The following is a 17,391-nucleotide window of genomic DNA, read 5'->3' as shown; positions in this document are numbered from 1 at the left end:
TGCTTCAAATTACTCCTCTAAAAATAAGTAGGGTATAATTTTTGAGATTTTTTTTTTTTTTTTTTGAGATTTAGTTTTAAGAAACTACATTGTAATCCACCTAGAATGTATAGGGTGAGAAGGTTGTATCTCAGTTTTTCATAGGATTAAAGTTTTCTTCATTGCCCTCTATAGTGATTACTTTATACATTCCTCATCTGGAATATTCTTTTTGAGCCTTCTACCTCCTTTTCCTGCTTGTCCAAATCCTATTCATTCTTCAAATCTATCTCAGCTCCCGGGGCTTCATAAAATCTTTCCAATACCCGATTTCCATGCTCTACCCCTAGCTGAGATATCTTCTTTTAATTGCCACAGGTCTATCTGTAGATTTTTCTCATGATACTTCATTTTTACCTTGAATGTTTTTTTTAAGATTTTATTTATTTGCGAGAGAGAGAATGAGAGACAGAGAGCATGAGAGGGAGGAGGGTCAGAGGGAGAAGCAGACTCCCTGCTGAGCAGGGAGCCCGATGTGGGACTCAATCCCGGGACTCCAGGATCATGACCTGAGCCGAAGGCAGTCGCTTAACCAACTGAGCCACCCAGGCGCCCTACCTTGAATGTTTTAATTGCTACAGGAAGAGTAGATGCTTCTAGAGAGTGCAGTCAATCTTTTTCATCCTAGCATCTCCTCAGGTATTTATTTTGGTACTATATACATAATAGACTTTCCAGTAAATACTTGGTGTGAGGTTTTTTGTTTTTTTTTTTTTCTATTACTGGACCATTGTGATTTCTCTGGTCTCTTCCCCTGGCTCTGTATATCTGTATGAATTCCACTCAGTTTTAATTATTAATATTTAGGACTGGTTCTTTTCTTCTGTTTTTAAAAAGATTTTTTATAGACGTGCCTGTTTATTTTTTTCTCAAATGGATATAGAATAACCTTTTCAAGTTCTTAAAGCTTACTAAGGGGGCATCTGGGTGGCTCAGTCAGTTAAGCAGCTGCTTTCAGCTCGGGTTGTGATCCCAGGGTCCTGGGATGGAGCCCCACATCTTGTCTAGGCTCCCCGCGCAGCGGGAAGCCTGCTTCTCCCTCACTCTTGCCCCTCCCCACAGCTCTTGCATGCACGCTCCCTCTCTCAAGTAAATAAAATCTTTTTTAAAAAATAAACATAACTTAGATATTTGCTGGAGTTATATAATAATGCAGTTTCATAATATTGTCTGATCTGGGAACGCGGTCAGTAGGCCCTTTAATTCAAGTGCTCTTTTGGTTTCTCCGATGGCTTTAAGATTGCTTTGTGTATGTCAAGGGGAGCTTAAACAAATGGAATTGAATTTGATTTTATCATATACCCAAATGAAGGAGGAATGCAGTGTAGGTTGCATAACCAGTTAGATTTATGTGTCATCATATTAAATGCTGCAAAGCTATAAATGTGGTTGACAGAATGCTCTGAAGTCACAGCTTTTATGTTTTATGTTTTGCTGGAGGCAAATCTTTAGGTTTGCGGATTTTAGATGCCTGGATTATCTAATTTACGTCCTATCTAATATTCACTACTTTTGAGCTGACATTTGATTTCTCAGGGTAAAATCAATTACAAGTGTTTTCTTATTTCTTGATCTCTTAAGGATCAGGCAAAATGAATAGAAGTTTTCCCTGTGGATTTATGCAAGTGGCACCGGTTTTACTCCTCTGGTTAATGAGAGTGGCCAGCCAGGCCACTTGTTTTGTTTATTTCTGGGTGGCTTTGGTCTGCCTTAGGGAAGAAAGTTTGTTTTTGGCAGAAAAAGCAAAAATGTGTTTATTCATTCCATTTGTAGTAACATTGATCCAAGAGGAGCTTTTGAGGAAAACCAGAATGGTTAGGCTTTGAACATAAATAGCTCCCATTCATCTCCTACCTGATAGAAAAAAAGCAAAGATTAGGATTAATAATATATAAATTAAATCATAGAGCAAGAGTTGCAAACTGACATTTCATCAAACAAAAATTAACCCTCAGACTGTTTCTTTTGGCCTACTGATTATTTCTAAAGCTTAATTAGTTGATAACATCTAAAAATTGTTTTACCTGAATATCCAGCCCTGGATCCACCTGCGTTTTTAACATGGCATGTTAATAGCCATGGCACCCCTTAGATTAAGCATAGACATTTGTTTGCTCTAGTTAGCCCTTCTAATGCGGTTCCACCCAACCCAGATGCATTTAACTTTGCAGCCCCTGGAGGCTGTTGGATTAAGAAGTAATAGTAGACCTAAGACTGCTAATGCAGCTGAACCCTCCACTTTGAGTTAACAGAAGATAGAATGGTAAGTGTGAAGACTTTAGGTAGAGAGAGCTGTAGTGGAATTTGGGATGTGTTAGAAGGTAGTTGCAGAGGAATCCAAGGTTTTTACCTGAGCAACTGGAAGAATAGAGATGCCATCAACTGAGTTAAGGGAGACTAGGTAGATAGGTTTGGAGAGGGAAGATGAGTAGTTTAGTTTTGACATGTTAAGTTTGAGGTATCTATTAAAACATCCAAGAGGAGATACTGAGTAGGCAGTTGCTAGGAGATGGAGACAAATGTCTAGACTGGGTAAGTAAATTTGAGATATGTAGTTGATACATAAAGCCATGAAATGAAATCACAAAGGGAGTGGAGGACCTAGGACTGTGTTCTGGGCACATCAGCATTTGGGGATCTGAGAGAAGTTCAGCAACAGAGATTAAGAAAGAGCATCCAGTGAGTTAGAATGAAAAGGAAGGGAGTATGGTGTCCCAAAGGACAAGTGTCCTGACCTGGTTTCATCCCAAAAGCAGAGCTTGAGAAAGGGATTTTTTAGGCAGATCATTTATTTGGGAACCTGTTAACAAGAAACAGAAGTTGGCGGGGCACCTGGGTGGCTCACACGGTTAAGCGTCTGCCTTCGGCTCAGGTCATGATCCTGGGGTCCTGGGATCAAGCCTCGCATCAGGCTCCCTGCTCAGTGGGGAGCCTGCTTCTCCCTCTCCCTCTCTCAATATTTCTCTCTCTCTCTCTCAATAAATCAATAAAATCTTAAGGAAAAAAAAAAAGAGAAGTTGGAGAACTGGAGCACATGAAACAGGGAGGAAGGAAAGTCAGTGCAAGGGTCTGTGATCGACCTGGTCACATCTCTGAGTACCTGGGGCTTGATCCTGAGGAAGTCCTCTGAGAAGACATGAAGTATATACCTCTGGATGGGAAGGAGGGGGTATTTATATACCAGATCCTGTTCCCCAGTGGTCAGGGGTTGCTCATAGGTTGTTGATGTTAATATCTTCACACTCCCAGGTCGGGGTTCGTATATTCCAGGATGGCTGAGGAGTTCCTGTAAGCATCTCTTAGAGCAAAGCCCGTGAGCAGAAAGTGAGCCCCAGTAGTGTAGCTAAGGGGAGGTGCCTCAGCTGGAGTGAAATTGTGAGGCAGCGTGTTAGAGGTATCCCATACAGCCTTGTATGTTCCATTAAGCACTTGCCATTTAGTCCATTCTACTGCAAAGTTTTCAAGATGGTGGCTGGCCACAACCACTACAGTAGACTTATAATAGCAGGGCTAGTGGAATAATGTTCATTTTTGCAGTCCTCTACCACTCATTCTAGATTTGCCTTACCTTCAGCCAGCACTTGAACAGGTCAAGGCATTGTCCTGGTTCAGTGACACAGACCTTCTCCAAGGGATCAGTGCCTGTAGTTGATTTATCATTGTTGGGTCGTAATTGTTGCAGCTGCTCATTTATAGTTATTATTGAGCATGGCAGCCCCAGTCGAATCCCCTAGGTTCTGGATAGATTTCCTCCTGTCCCCATTGTGTGGCAGCAGCTGTAAGTTGTTGTTAGGGTCACTTCACAGGACTCCACAATATGGTAACCCTTTCCTTAGCATGCTGGTCCAGTAAGGAGTCCAAGATAACCAGGTGATAGTTGCTTCAGAATACTTCTGTGTCTTCTGGCAGAAACCACTCTTCTCCTCCCCCACTATCAGAATTTCTAATCCAATGAACCTGAAGGTTGTCAATCCTATTTCCATGTGTTGGTTCCAGGACTTTTTCCTCCATCCCTCCCTCCTTTATCTGTCAGAGACACAGCACCACATTTCAGCCTTTAGAAGACAGTATAAGAGATCACTTACCATCTTGGAAGGCAGTGCCCCGTCCCCTCTAAATGTGACTAAGCACATAGAAATTGTATGTTTGCTAAGTCCAGGACTCTGGTCATAAACAATTAGGGAAAGAAATTTTTATGTAAAGGTGAGTAGTTACATTCGTCATTGTCCCCCCACTGTATGTCAGCTCAGCTAGTTTGCTGTAGTGGCTGTAGTTGCTTCTGTTGTAAAGTTAGAATAAAATCATTTTGAAGATTTAATTTTACCTAAAATGTTTTAGGATTTGCAAATACCATAGTAGTATTAGTAAACCAGTCCTACAGAGGACTTCGTGGTTCACTTGAGTTTTGCCAGATGTACCTCTGGCAAATAATAGGTTATTGTCATGGAATATAAGGATCTTAGTACCTTTAGCAAAACTGGTACTTTTAATACATTGAAAGGAAATGAACGTAAACTATGATAATAGTATAGAAGTGTATCTCTTTTGGTAATTTTAGGCCCCTGTTACAAGAATAAAGACGAGTTACAAATTTTCTTCCCTTGCTGTTCCTGCTGTATGATATGATGAGAACTATGTACTTCTCTTGATAGAGATTGTAGTCTTTGAGTGTCTTGAGGGTGGCAGTTAGGGTGTCTTATCTAAGCCTATTGGTATTTCCCAGGGCTTAACGTAATGGCTTACTCTTAGTAGGTTCTTTATAAATAGTTGTTGATTTAATTCAAGGAGGTATATGTCCGTTCATATACATACACACACAAGTGTGTATAGCATATGTATGTGATATGTGATGGCATTCATAAACTTTATTAAAGTCAGTTTTAATAAAATTAAACATGTTTTAAAGTATAATAATGTTTTAGACTTTCTTCCTTTTTTCTTTCTTTAAACAGATAGAAGGACAAGAACAGAATCACCAGCACTGGCTGAAGGTAAATATGTCTTTGGAGGAAATGATAATTCAGATAAAAATGAAAAGTTATGATTTAAAAAACTACATTGGCTCAATATAATTTAAGGAAGATGTTCTGTATATAATATTGAACTGCTAAAAATATCTTTAGGAAATATCCAATACTGTTTAGTTTCTTAGAATAGGAAGTAGTGGGGAAAATGTAAATTAATTAGAACTTTTTTTTTTTACAGCTTTCTTTCAGTAGGAGAGGTATGTGTTTTTCTTTGAATTCCTTTTTAAGTCATTTTAGTTATCACCAGTATAGTTAAACAGGAAAGGTCTAACCCATAATTCTAGTTGTTTAATATATATTTGCTAGAAAGGAAGACACTTTTACATGCTTTCTTCAATAAGAATTCTAGCTGTTACTGATTTTGGTCCTCTTGAAAAAGTCTTAGAAGAACACAATAGCCACCACAAAAGTTACTGATACAGGGGTCCTGAGTACGTAAACATTTATAATCCTGTAGTTGTTTTAATTATAACAAGTTAATGGGTATTTGAAAATGCAGTTTTTCTGTAGGTATATTTTGTGTTCTTCAAGTGAAAATGATCAGCTTAAAATCTCTTTCTGTGCTCTTCCTAGTTATAAAAAGAGATATTTACATTTCAAAACTTGCCTGTCATTTTACTAGAACTGATAAGACCGTTATCACGATGGTTTTGGGATTGTAATTACCTCACCTGCTCTGTGTATGTCAGTGCAGGAGTTCTCAACCTTTTTTTTGTGCCATGGACCTCTGGTAATCTGGTGAAGCCTGTGAATCCCTTCCCAGAATAATGATTCTAAAAATGATTCATGATTTTATGAAGTAAAACACATAAGATTAACAAGGAAATTAGTTATATTGAAATATAGCTAACAAATATTAAAAATATAAATTTTTGATAGAGTAATATATGCTTCTCACATTAGAGAATAAGCTTTAGCAACAATTCTGCTAAATACTGTAATTTTAAAGTGATAAGTTTGCAGTAACTGTAGTATAATATGAAAATACCTGTGATTTCTATTGATGATAAGTTCATAGGTGTTTCTGATACTACTGTGCTTTGTTGCCTATAATCTTGATTGAAGGAATTGCAAAACTTCACATAGAGGTTAGTGAAAAGGTTCCCATCCAAGTTCACAGGTCACTGAATTCTTTCTCTGGACCCCAGATTAAAAACTTCTGTTAATGAAAAGTCAGACCTTTCTTCCTCCATCATACTTGAATAAGTGTAGTTTCTTATGTTCTGTGTAACTAATCTTTAAAAAGTGGAGTTACACAGTCATTTCTTAAGAAATATCCCAATTTCGGTTTGCTGGTCAATAATCAGAGAAACCGGCATATTCTGTGGAAAAGTAGTCGGAAGATAAGTGGTAAGCCTTGGAGAGTGCCCACCTTCAGAGAATTCACATTCTATTTCAAGGAACATGAAATTAACATGTAAAAAATAAAATATCAGCTTGAGATGTTGAAAGCTTAATGAGAAAAATGTCATAATTTCCATAGGAAGGATGCAAATCGTAAGGTCTGAGGCTTGTGTTATGGAATCACAAAAAAAGGTCAAGACTTGTAAAAAGTCATCAAATGTTTTACAGTTAATTAAGTAGTATGAACTGTACAATGATGATGAGCCAACATAAGCTAGGAAGAGCCTAGAATGGTGTCACTAAATTTGACAAACGGTCATTCAGCACCTTGTCGCCAACTACCAATAAAGGGACTGGAAGATCTGTTGAAGCTTCGCTGATAGCAAAAACAACATTATTTTGAAGGGGACACGGTGGGGCGTCTGACTTTGGGGTATTTTTTGGTTGTGGCACTTGATTTGTTCTGTCAACGTGATCTGCCCTGATGCCATATTTTATTTTTTTATTTATTTTTTATTTTTATTTTTTTTAAAGTTTTTTTTTTTTTTTTTTTTTTTTTAATTCATGAGAGACAGAGCGAGTGAGAAAGGCAGAGGGAGAAGCAGGCCCCCAAGGAGCAGGGAGCCCGATGCGGGACTCGATCCCAGGACCCTGAGATCATGACCTGAGCCGAAGGCAGACGCTTAACCATCTGAGCCACCCAGGCGCCCCTGATGCCATATTTTAAAGATGTTCTCAAAGGCTTCACTGTCAGTCAGGGTCATTAGATTAAGCACCACTTTTAAAAAACTAATTTGCTGCTTTTGCCAAGTCCCCAAGTTTCTGTAGTTCTCAGTTTCTTCCTATAAAATTAGAGAACTGAGCTACATGATTTCAGGTCCTCTCATGAACCCTGTATTCTGGGCTGATTTTCTACCTTTTCTGAGACCCTTCACTTCCTTTCTCTTTCTCCCTACCAGCAACGTTTGAAATATGGTAAAAATACTCAAAGTTGTTAAGTGATTTGAACTTTGGTTTATATAAATATTGCCCTAGTAAAAGCTATACAGTACTTTAAAAGCTGTAATTATTAGATTAGTATACTTAGTTCAAAACGTTTTTATGATGTATACATTCTGCATTTTGCTCTACTGGAGTCTTTTTAGCCTTATAAGCAATACTGATTTTTAAATGTAGGAAGATTATTCAAGTACATATTTTTAAGATTATGTGATTACCAGGAAGAGGAAATTTATATTTTGTATTCTGTTCGATTATGATAAGTTTGGAGGAGTTGTATTTAAGAGAATGGTTTTAATTGAAGTTCAGGAACTGTAATGTCACTGTACTGAATCCCTTTAGCATGCTGGGCTCAAACAGAAAGACCTGACAAATGGTAGGGAAATATTTAAGGACATTTCTTAGTTAGCATCTGTCATCTTTTTCTAGTCAATGTTGTTTTTCTTAAAATTTTTTTTCTGTGAGAATTTTATTCCTAATTTAGAAATTCTAGTGCTAGTATTGAATTAATTCCTTTCAGGAAGACTTGAAAGTTTTAGTTTTCTTTACTCTTTTTGGCCGAATTATGTGTATTTTCATTTATGACTAAGAAGCAAATGGGGCAAAATGGCTAAGAGAACTGTTAGGAGCCATATTTGCCTGAGTGAGAATTCTGGCCTCATTGTTCACTAATTTGTTGACCTTGAGAAAGTTACTTAATCCTTTTGACCTTCAGGTTGTTCAGAAGTAAAATGAGGATTGTAGTGCTAGGCAACCTCCAAAATGGTGGAGGATTTTATAAGATAATACTGTGTATATATTACTTGGCATTGTGTGTGGCACACAGAAAGATCTCAGTCGCTCATTTTTACTTTCATTTAGTCCTCAAAGCGTTCAGGGACCTCTGCAAGGTGCTTGGGATACGAAAGTTAAGTTATAGTCACACTCAGGGCAAGATGGTTCTGTTGCCCTTAGTTCTTTCAGTCTGAAATGTTTAAGAAGGTCTTTATGATGAATATTCCTAAATATCCCTTTCTGAACTTCATTCTCTTTCAGAAGCTAAATCCTCATAATTACTAGACAGGAGATAGCTTGTCTGTAATTTTTTGCATATGTGAGTATATGTATATAGTCTAATGGGTAAATTTCTTTTGACCTCAGTTTAATATATTTTAAGATATTTCAATTATTTAATGGGTTGTCAGGTGGCATAGGGACTATTTAGTTCTCAGAGGCCAGTGAGAACTGAGACCAGTGAGGAGAAGTTAACAAATGGGCAAATATCAGCTTAGTATAAGTTTTGTGTGATTCTTTGTAGGATTCATGTTGGATTAATTGTGCATCATTTAATCATCAGCTGAAGTTCCTAAAAAAGTTTCTAAAAATTGACTGAAGTCTAAAATTTTTTATAAAGATTTTATTTATTTATTGGAGAGAGAGCACGATAAGGGGGTGGGGGCAGAGGGAGAAGGAGAAACAAACTCCCCAGTGATCAGGGAGCCCGACTCCGGGCTTGATCCCAGGACTCCGAGATCATGACCCGAGCCAAGGGCAGACACTCAACTGAGTGAGCCACCCAGGCGCCCCTGAAGTCTAAAATTTAAGTCATTTGAGAATAGAATGAGTCACCCCTGGGCATAGTCATGCAGAATGAAATATTTAAGCAGGGGCTAGTTGGCTGCTTCGCATGGATGTTGTAGAACAGATACATACAAAGGCTAGATGGTCAAGTTTGACTTCCATTTTAGCACATGTTGTATTTAGTCTGGGCTGCTATAAGAAAATATAGTAAACTAGGTGGCTTATAAATAGCAGAAATTTATTTCTCACAGTTCTGGAGGCTGGAAGTCCCAAGATCAACATGCCAGCATAGATGGGTTCTGGTGAGGCCCACTTCCCAGTTCATAACGCAGCTGTCTTCTCGCTGTGTCCTCACATGGTAGAAAGAGCAACTTAGCTTTCGGGGTCTCTTCTATAAGGGCATTAATTCCATTCATGAGGGCTCCACACTGATGACCTGATCACCTCTCAAAGGGTTTAATCACATTGGGTTTTAGGATTTCACGTGTGTATTTTGAGGGGACACAGACGTTCATGTTCTATCTTTTATACTTTTATGTAGACTAGAAACAGCTGATATATAAAATCGGCATGGTAGCAAAACCAGACAAGAATAGAGAAAAAAATTATGTCAGTCTTACTTATGAAATAATCTAAAGTAAAATATTAGACCAAATCTAGAAATACATATTTTTAAATGACTATATAGAGTTGATACCAGAAATGCAAGGATGGTTTAGCAGTAGGAAATGTAGTCATGTAATCTTATAATCTCATATTTATAGATTAAATGAAAAAATGATTGATATTATAAAGGTGGGAGTCCTGCCTCAGAATGGTATGTGTATTTGTGTGTGTGTGTTTGTGTGTATTTAATGCAAAATCAAGTCAAAATCCCATTAAGATTTTTGTAGAACTTGACAGTTACATGGGTGAACAAAGGACCAAGAATAGCTAAGGCACTTTTGCAGATGAATCATTACTTAAACAGTAAACATAGACCACAAAGAAAAGTGGATTACATGTGACAGATGGCACCATAGACAAAGTTAAGACTAGGATACTGCAATATTACAGATTAGGAGAAAATATTTGCCATGTGTATAAGCATCAAAAGACTGGCACCCAGAAGTCCTATCTAGAATTCCTAAAGCCCAGCTGTGGGGGATGGGAGAGTGATATATCAGCTGGAGTTGAGTTAGGAAAACATACCACCCTGGGTATTTCAAACAGGGAATTTAATATAGAGGATTGGTTATGAAGGTATTAGACTAGAAGAGCAAAGAGGAAGAGGAGACATAGAGTGGCAGAAAAAAAAAAAAAGGTGGGATGATGGCTCTGCTACCAGAGATAAGCTGCTCCCTGCACTAGACTGCAGCCCACGGCTGCACTTGCTTCTGCCTCTGACTGGGGCAGTGCATACTGGCCTCACCTCATCTGACTGCTCTTAGAGCAGCTACTGGTCTGTCCTGGCCAGAGATGGAAAGCTTCTCTCTCTCTCCCCTGCCTGCTCACCTTCCAGTGCCTCTTACTGACATAACCTAACAGCTGGCAAGGATGTCATTTACCGATTCTGGGCCCCTGCAGTACGGAGTACAGCGTATAGAAAGGTAGGTGTGGGAAAGATCGTAGAAAAATAAATGGCACAAGTTACAGAGGATATGAATATACGTTTTACAGATGGCCTATAAACATGGAGAGGCACATTTTTACTGATAATCAAGAAAATGTAAATTAAAGCATCAATGAGATATTTCACAATCTAAACATTTGAAGCTTGAGGTTTTGGAGGATGGGAGGAAGGAGATCTTTTACTAGTGGAACAGTACTGTGGAGAGTAGTTAGTTGGGCACAATGTAGTAGAGTTACAGTTGCCCTTTAATTTCTAGATTGCCATCCAGAGGAAACTCTTCTGCAGGGGCACAAGTATATGTAGTGTGTGAAAGGATATGTGTAAAGTATACTTTGTGTTTTGTTTTTTTTTTTAAGATTTTATTTATTGGAGGGAGAGAGCACAAGCCAAGGGGAGAGGCAGAGGGAGAAGCAGACTCCCTGCCAAGCAGGGAGCCCAATGTGGGGCTCGATCCCAGGGCCCTGGGATCATGACCTGAGCCAAAGGCAGACACTCAACCGACTGAGCCACCCAGGCATCCAGCATACTTTGTTAATAAAGAAAAATTGAAAAGGCATTGTCCCTCAATAGGTGAATAAGCAAATAAACTGGTTTCTTTGAACCATAAAATACTGTACTGAGTGAACATGGATAATTCTCAAAACACCAATAAGTGAGAAAAGTGAGTTCTAAAGGAATGTGGACAATAAATCATGCAAATTGAAAAGCAGAACAGTGCTGTGTTGTTTATGAATACAGACCTTCACAGTAAAAATTCTAAAATATGTTTGGAAAGGAAGTATACTTTTAAGATTACTTTAGGAGATGGAGGAGAGGAAAGTTAGTTGGCAAAGGTTGGGAGGTTAACTGCACAAAAACATAGGGAGGCCTCTGAAGCAACATACGGCAAAATGTCATTGCTTTGATCTGGTGGTAGAGTATGTGAATATATTTTTTTTATGTTTAAATTATTTTCTAATTTAAAGAAATAGACAGCAAGAAGTACTTAAGAATCAGCCCCTCTGGGAATCCTTTGGTTAGGTGTTCCTTTTTCTGTATGTTCATTGTGTTGTTTGTATGCTTCTGTATGAAGCATGCTGCACCATTTTGTCTCTTCCACTCGTCTGTGAACTCCTCGGTGCCAAATATTCAGTGTCTGTCACAGTAATCGGCAGACAGGAGCTAAGGAAAGGCGGTTTGATTTTAAACAGCAGCAACTATCACCAGGCACTGTAAACACCAGCTAGCTGTGGAAATACTCAAGGTTTTACGTATGTGAGGGTTTTTATTTAGTGGCTCATCCATGCATTGTTGCATGTGTATTGCAAAGTGTTCAGACACCTGAATTCCAATCCAGTCATTTTTGTTGGGCATCTTTGAATGAGTCATATGTGTTCTTTGAATATCAGTGACTTTACATTTAAATTTTGTTTTTAAGATTGAAAGAGTGGGGGGCAGGACAGAGGGAGAGGGAAAGATAATCTCAAGCAGATTCCCTATTGAGTGCAGAGCCAGACTCGGGGCCCTGTCTTATGGGGCGCCATCTCAAGGACCCTGAGATCATGACCCGAGCCGAAATCAAGAGTCAGACGCTTAACAGACTGAGCCACCCAGGCGCCCCTCTACATTTAATTTTTTTAAAAATTATTAATACATACAAAAGAATACCTTTATTTGTAAACGTGAAAGCCTAAAATCCCTCAATCCACCAGTAACTGAGGAACTGGAATGTTACCCACACCTTTGAAGTTGCCTGATCCTAGGGCCCTGTCTCTCTCCAGAGATAACCAGTATCTTAAATTTTGTGTTTATCATTCACTTGCATATTTATATATTTTACCATACATGTGTAGGTATAATTTTTTATGAATTTCAAAATAGTGGTACTTTTTTTTTTTTTAAGATTTTATTTATCTGAGAAAGAGAGAGTACGAGCTGGGGGGGGAGGGGCAGTGGGAGAGAGAGAAGCAGACTCTCCGCTGAGCAGGGAGCCTGATGCGGGGCCTGATCCCAGGACCCCAGGATCATGACCCGAGCCGAAGGCAGCCGCCTAACCAACTGAGCCACCCAGGTGCCCCTAAAATAGTGGTACGTTTTAAGAAAGTGAATTCACAGTACTATTTCTTGTTTAAAGATCGTATTTTTTCAAGAAAAACCTTCTTAATCCTTGTAAAATAGGTAATTGGGGGTTCAGTGTTTGTTTTTGTTTTTGTTTTTTTTTCAGATTCCCATCACCTTTCTGTACATTCTTAAACTACTTGCCTTGGAACTTTATATTAGCCCTTCTAATAACTTATGTCTTTACCTGATGTAAGGCATTATAGCAGGAAGCATGTCTTTGCTTTCTTGTTTTAAATTTGCAGCTTAGGCAGTAATTTGCATTGGTGGTTTAATTTTTAATAGCTGGAGGCATGGAGGAGTACTATTACTAGTAATCTCTGAATCAGATTCAAAGATGCCATGACAATCTGATGTGATAACTAATTTATGATGGTTCACTTCCATTTAAGGGGTAGTATTGGTCTCCTAATTTATTGTATTTATTGTACATGGCCAGGCATCCTAGTGAGTCTTTTATTTAAAATAGTGTAAATAAGGTTTTTCATTTTAACATACTATATCTAAGTGTATCCACTAGATGTCAGCATTAGGAGAGATGCAGTGTAACATATGTAGAGTCATGGCCAGAAGCAATATGAGAGATTCAGTCTAACAAGTACTGACTTGGGTAAAGTCACATATTTTGTGGGAGAATCAAGACTAGAAATCAAATCTCCCAATTTCCATTCTATTGTTTGTTTATGTTACATTTCTTTAAGACCGGTAACTGATCTCCATGTGATTACTAGGCTAATATATTGCTCTTGGCATCTGCTAGGGATTTATGGTGAGATTTTAATACTTCTGTGGTGGTGGTATGCCTAGGCACCCAGTAGTACCTGAATCCTGCTGCTTCTCCTCTACATTGTGCAAAGGAAGGAAGATCAAAGGATCACTTTATTAATAGTATCTGATGATGATAGATCAGATACTGTGGGTAATAAGGTTAAGGATTAAGCTACTCTCTGAAACTTCTTCTGTATCAGTTAGATTTCAACCAAGATAGCAGAAACCTTGCTAGGTATTTTTAAGAAGGGATTTAACATGTGGATTTATTTACACAAATGTTGGAAGCCTGAGCAAAAAAAGGATGCTGAATGTGCATGTTTTTACTCACAACACTGCTGACATTAATTCTGAACTATTTTCCAACACCTGTACCAAATGTGTGGGGCTTTTTTTCCCATACCAATCAATTCCCCAACTCTCCAGACACCAACTGGGTATCCTACAATTCATTTTGATGCTGACTCTAACTATGTAGAGTTGGTGCACAGACCTCACAGGTTAAGGGCTTAGTCCCACAAGACTCCCCTCCACTCCAGATGCCATTCACAGGTTCCAGGCCTCCTGTACTCCTGACCATCCAGCTGTGAAGGGGCGGGGCTTGTTCCCATGACTCCTTCCTCAGGTTTGATAATCTGCTGTAATGGCTCATAGAACTCAGAGAAACACGTACTTACACTGGTACCAGTTTATTATAAAGGATTTTATAAAGGGTACAAATGAACAGCCAGATGAAGAGGTACATAGAGTGAGGTCCGAAAATGTCCTGAGCATAGGGGCTTCTGTCCCCATGGAGTTGGGGTGTGTTTCCTTCCCAGCATGTGGTGGATGCATTTACCAATCTGGAATTTCCTCAGACTCCATCATTTAGGGGTTTTTATGGAGGTCCCATTATATAGGCATGACCGATTATAAATCATTGGCCATTGGTGATCAATCTCCAGTCCCTCTCCCCTCGCCAGAGGTCAGGAGGTAGGGCTGAAATCTAAGTGTGCCTTGGTCTTTCTGGCAACCAGCCCTCATCTTGAAGCTATCTAGGGGACTCATTAAAATATGCTCCTGTCACCCAGCAAATTCCAAAGGATTTAGGAGCTCTGGGTTAGGCATGGGGGTGGGGGTGGGATAAAGACCAAATACATACACTGTTCTATCACATGAGGTAACTAAAATATTAATGGTAACCACAGGAAGCAACTTTCACTTCTAGAGCTGGGGGGAAAGAAGGGAAAAGGTAGGTTAGGCAGAATTTAGGAGCTCGAAGGAAGAACTCTAGAAGACTGGAAGCTCAGACCTCTGGAGGGGCAGGCACTGCAGTGCTGCTTGGCATTCCCCAGGAGCTGGAGCCTAGAGCCATAGCAAACTTTTGTTTGTTTTCTCAGATTTTAGGGGCACGTGGGTGGCTCAGTTGCTTAAGTGACTGCCTTCAGCTCAGGTCATGATCTCAGGATCCTGGGATCGAGCCCCACATCGGGCTCCCTGCTCAGTGGGGAGCCTGCTTCTTTCTCTCCCTCTGCCCCTCCCCCTGCTTGTGCTCTTTTTCTCTCTCTCTCTGTAGAATAAATAAAATCTTTTTTTTCCCTAGAGATAGAGCATGTGCGAATGGGGGGGAGGAGCAGAGGGAGAGAGACAAGCAACCTTCTGTGCTGAACGCAGAGCCCAATGCAGGGCCCAGTCCCACGACCCCGAGATCATGACCTGAGCTGAAATTAAGAGTCCGGCACCCAATCGACTGAGCAACCCCAGGCGCCCCCAGATAGCTAGCTTTTGATGACAGGAAATGCTGACAGGACTTGAAAAACAGAGACCTTTTTTTTTTTTTTCTAAGTTTTATTTAAGTAATCTCTACACTCACCGTGGGGCTTGAACTTACAACCCTGAGATCAAGAGTCACATGCTCTTCCAACTGAGTCAGCCAGAAGCCCCCAAAGAGGGACCTTCTTTCTTCCCACCTTCCAATTTCCTTATAGTTGGTGGGGCCCAGTGAGAAGCCAGCTGACAAAGTAGTCTAGGAGATATACTCTTCAGCGTCTTAGTCCTAGCATTAAAAGGAGATTACAGAACGGTGGGCTTGGTGGTGAGCGTTAGTAGGTAAATAACTGTCACAGTCTACCTTTTTGACCACACAGTATTCATTTATCTTTTTTAAGTACAGTGCCACCATTTTCATGCTTCCTTTTAGAATTCTAGTACTTGGATAGTGCATGCTCAGATAGTCTTAGAATTTCAGACCAAATGCCATGGAACCAGGAATGGGGAGAGAGTTGAAGTCCTGGGAGCTTAGATTCTGATTAAACATGTTTACCACATAAAGATCAGAAAACAGGAGGGGCAAGAGGAAAAGGGAAATCTTGGTTATGCCATTTATTGAACAAATATCTGTTGCCCAGTCGTCGTCATTGTGCTAGAACAAAGATTCTGTTGAGCAGCTTCTCTTGTTGGGAAGGAAGGGGGAAGAAAGAATTGGAAGATGAAGGTACAAGAAGGTTAGGGTGTGATGTGCATGTGTACGGCAGTCAATGGGGCAGATAGTGCAGTGTCAGGATAATTATTATAGATGCTTTATTGGTAGGCCAGCTTGAGTTGGTTATTTCTCTCCATTATAAATGGCACTCAGCTAACCATTGGAGGTTTCCCACTTCGTGCACAAAGTTGGTATGTTTAGTACAATCAACCGCTATGTTTCTAAAGTAAGTTGTAGCCATGTCAGAAGCTAAGAAGGAATTGTGATTATACCTTTCCTTTAAATTATTGTGTACCTGATTCTTCAAATAAAAGAAATGCCACTGGATTTCACCTATTTACAGTTCTTAAATGAATTCAGTAGGTATTTATTGGATATTTACTTTGTACCACTTTGAAGAGTTACTTTGTGTGCTTGTATCAGAGGTGCATCAAATACATATTTGGCCAATTAAGTCAATATTCAGCTAAAGCCAAAGCCAAAAATCATCATAGAATACACTTCTGGGATATATTAATCAGAAACTTTATTGAAATGTAATTATTACAATGTTATTAATTTGAACAGTCAGATTTTAAAAGTTTGACCTACTGAAAATAGTTTCTTGTACTATTGTCAGCTGCTTGATGACTCCTGGAGTCACTCTGCTGTTTATTTGCAATCTTAAATCAGCATTTGCTTTCAAATGGTGATGATGTAGTTTCATAGAAGTAGTTCTATAAACAAGACTTTGTGCAGTGTTTGAAGGGGATGGTGCCTGAATATTTTTAGAAGCAGATGTGCTAAGTGAGATTGTTGATACCATTTGAATTTTTTTGAAGTTTCTTCTATTTTAGCTTATACTTGCTGCTTTATGGAATCACTTGAGAAATGTTTATCCTTAATAAACCTTAGATCTAGAAATATGGCATTAGAGTTTTGTAACTGACTTGCAGGATAGCAAAACTGAATTTCTGCCTGCCTTTCAACTTCGCATTCACCTAATCGCAACATTTGCTATATAGTGGATTGATTAGAAGGATCTTTCTAGCATATGTCCTATAGTATTTTTGTAATTACTCTCTAAGAGCCTGCTAACTTATTTTTTCAGCAGGTTCTGGTAGGTGAAAGAACCTACCTTGTTTGAAAGAACCATTCCTTATTAGTAATTTTGTTTCTGTTGGCATTGTTATTCAGAGTGCAATATTAATTTTTTTTAATATTAAAGTAGATTTTTTAACATGTACTTAGCTGCTTGATTGAGTATATGACAAAGCAGTTCCAGAATCTCTGGTATATCTGGTGGTTTGTTTTTGGAGAGTTCTGAAAGTGATTCACTATATCTTTGCTTATGCAAAATATATTTTGTTATATTACGTTGTGTCATAATTAGTTTCTGAACACACAGCTGAAGAGTGTGAACAAAGCTTAAGCTTGTGATTTCCTCAGCTACTCTTGGCCTTCATCATGTGTGTTCCATTGTCATTGTAAATTGAATCATATTT

The 17,391-nt window shown here is 39.0% G+C and overlaps 1 protein-coding gene across 15 annotated transcripts in view; it reads left to right on the top strand.

The window, feature by feature from the left end:
* CYRIB (CYFIP related Rac1 interactor B) overlaps window positions 1-17,391 on the top strand; it is a 147,646-nt gene that overhangs the window by 87,489 nt on the left and 42,766 nt on the right. For 11 of the 15 annotated variants that reach the window (XM_035011939.1, XM_035011938.1, XM_035011950.1 and 8 more), the window contains 2 exons: window positions 4,992-5,030; window positions 5,245-5,263. Coding sequence is in view for 1 of the 15 variants with exons in the window: in XM_035011937.1 (XP_034867828.1) it covers window positions 4,992-5,030; window positions 5,245-5,263 (58 nt within the window). In the remaining 14 variants the exon portion in view is untranslated. The remainder of the gene's footprint in view (window positions 1-4,991; window positions 5,031-5,244; window positions 5,264-17,391) is intronic. The other 4 variants (XM_035011942.1, XM_035011944.1, XM_035011946.1 and 1 more) reach the window with 1 other exon arrangement.

The sequence above is a fragment of the Mirounga leonina genome, unplaced genomic scaffold, assembly GCF_011800145.1.
Source record: "Mirounga leonina isolate KUSES-001 unplaced genomic scaffold, KU_Mleo_1.0 Mir_165, whole genome shotgun sequence".
Taxonomy (NCBI): domain Eukaryota; kingdom Metazoa; phylum Chordata; class Mammalia; order Carnivora; family Phocidae; genus Mirounga; species Mirounga leonina.
Note: the sequence above shows the minus strand (reverse complement) of the source record. Positions and strands in the feature narration are given on the sequence as shown.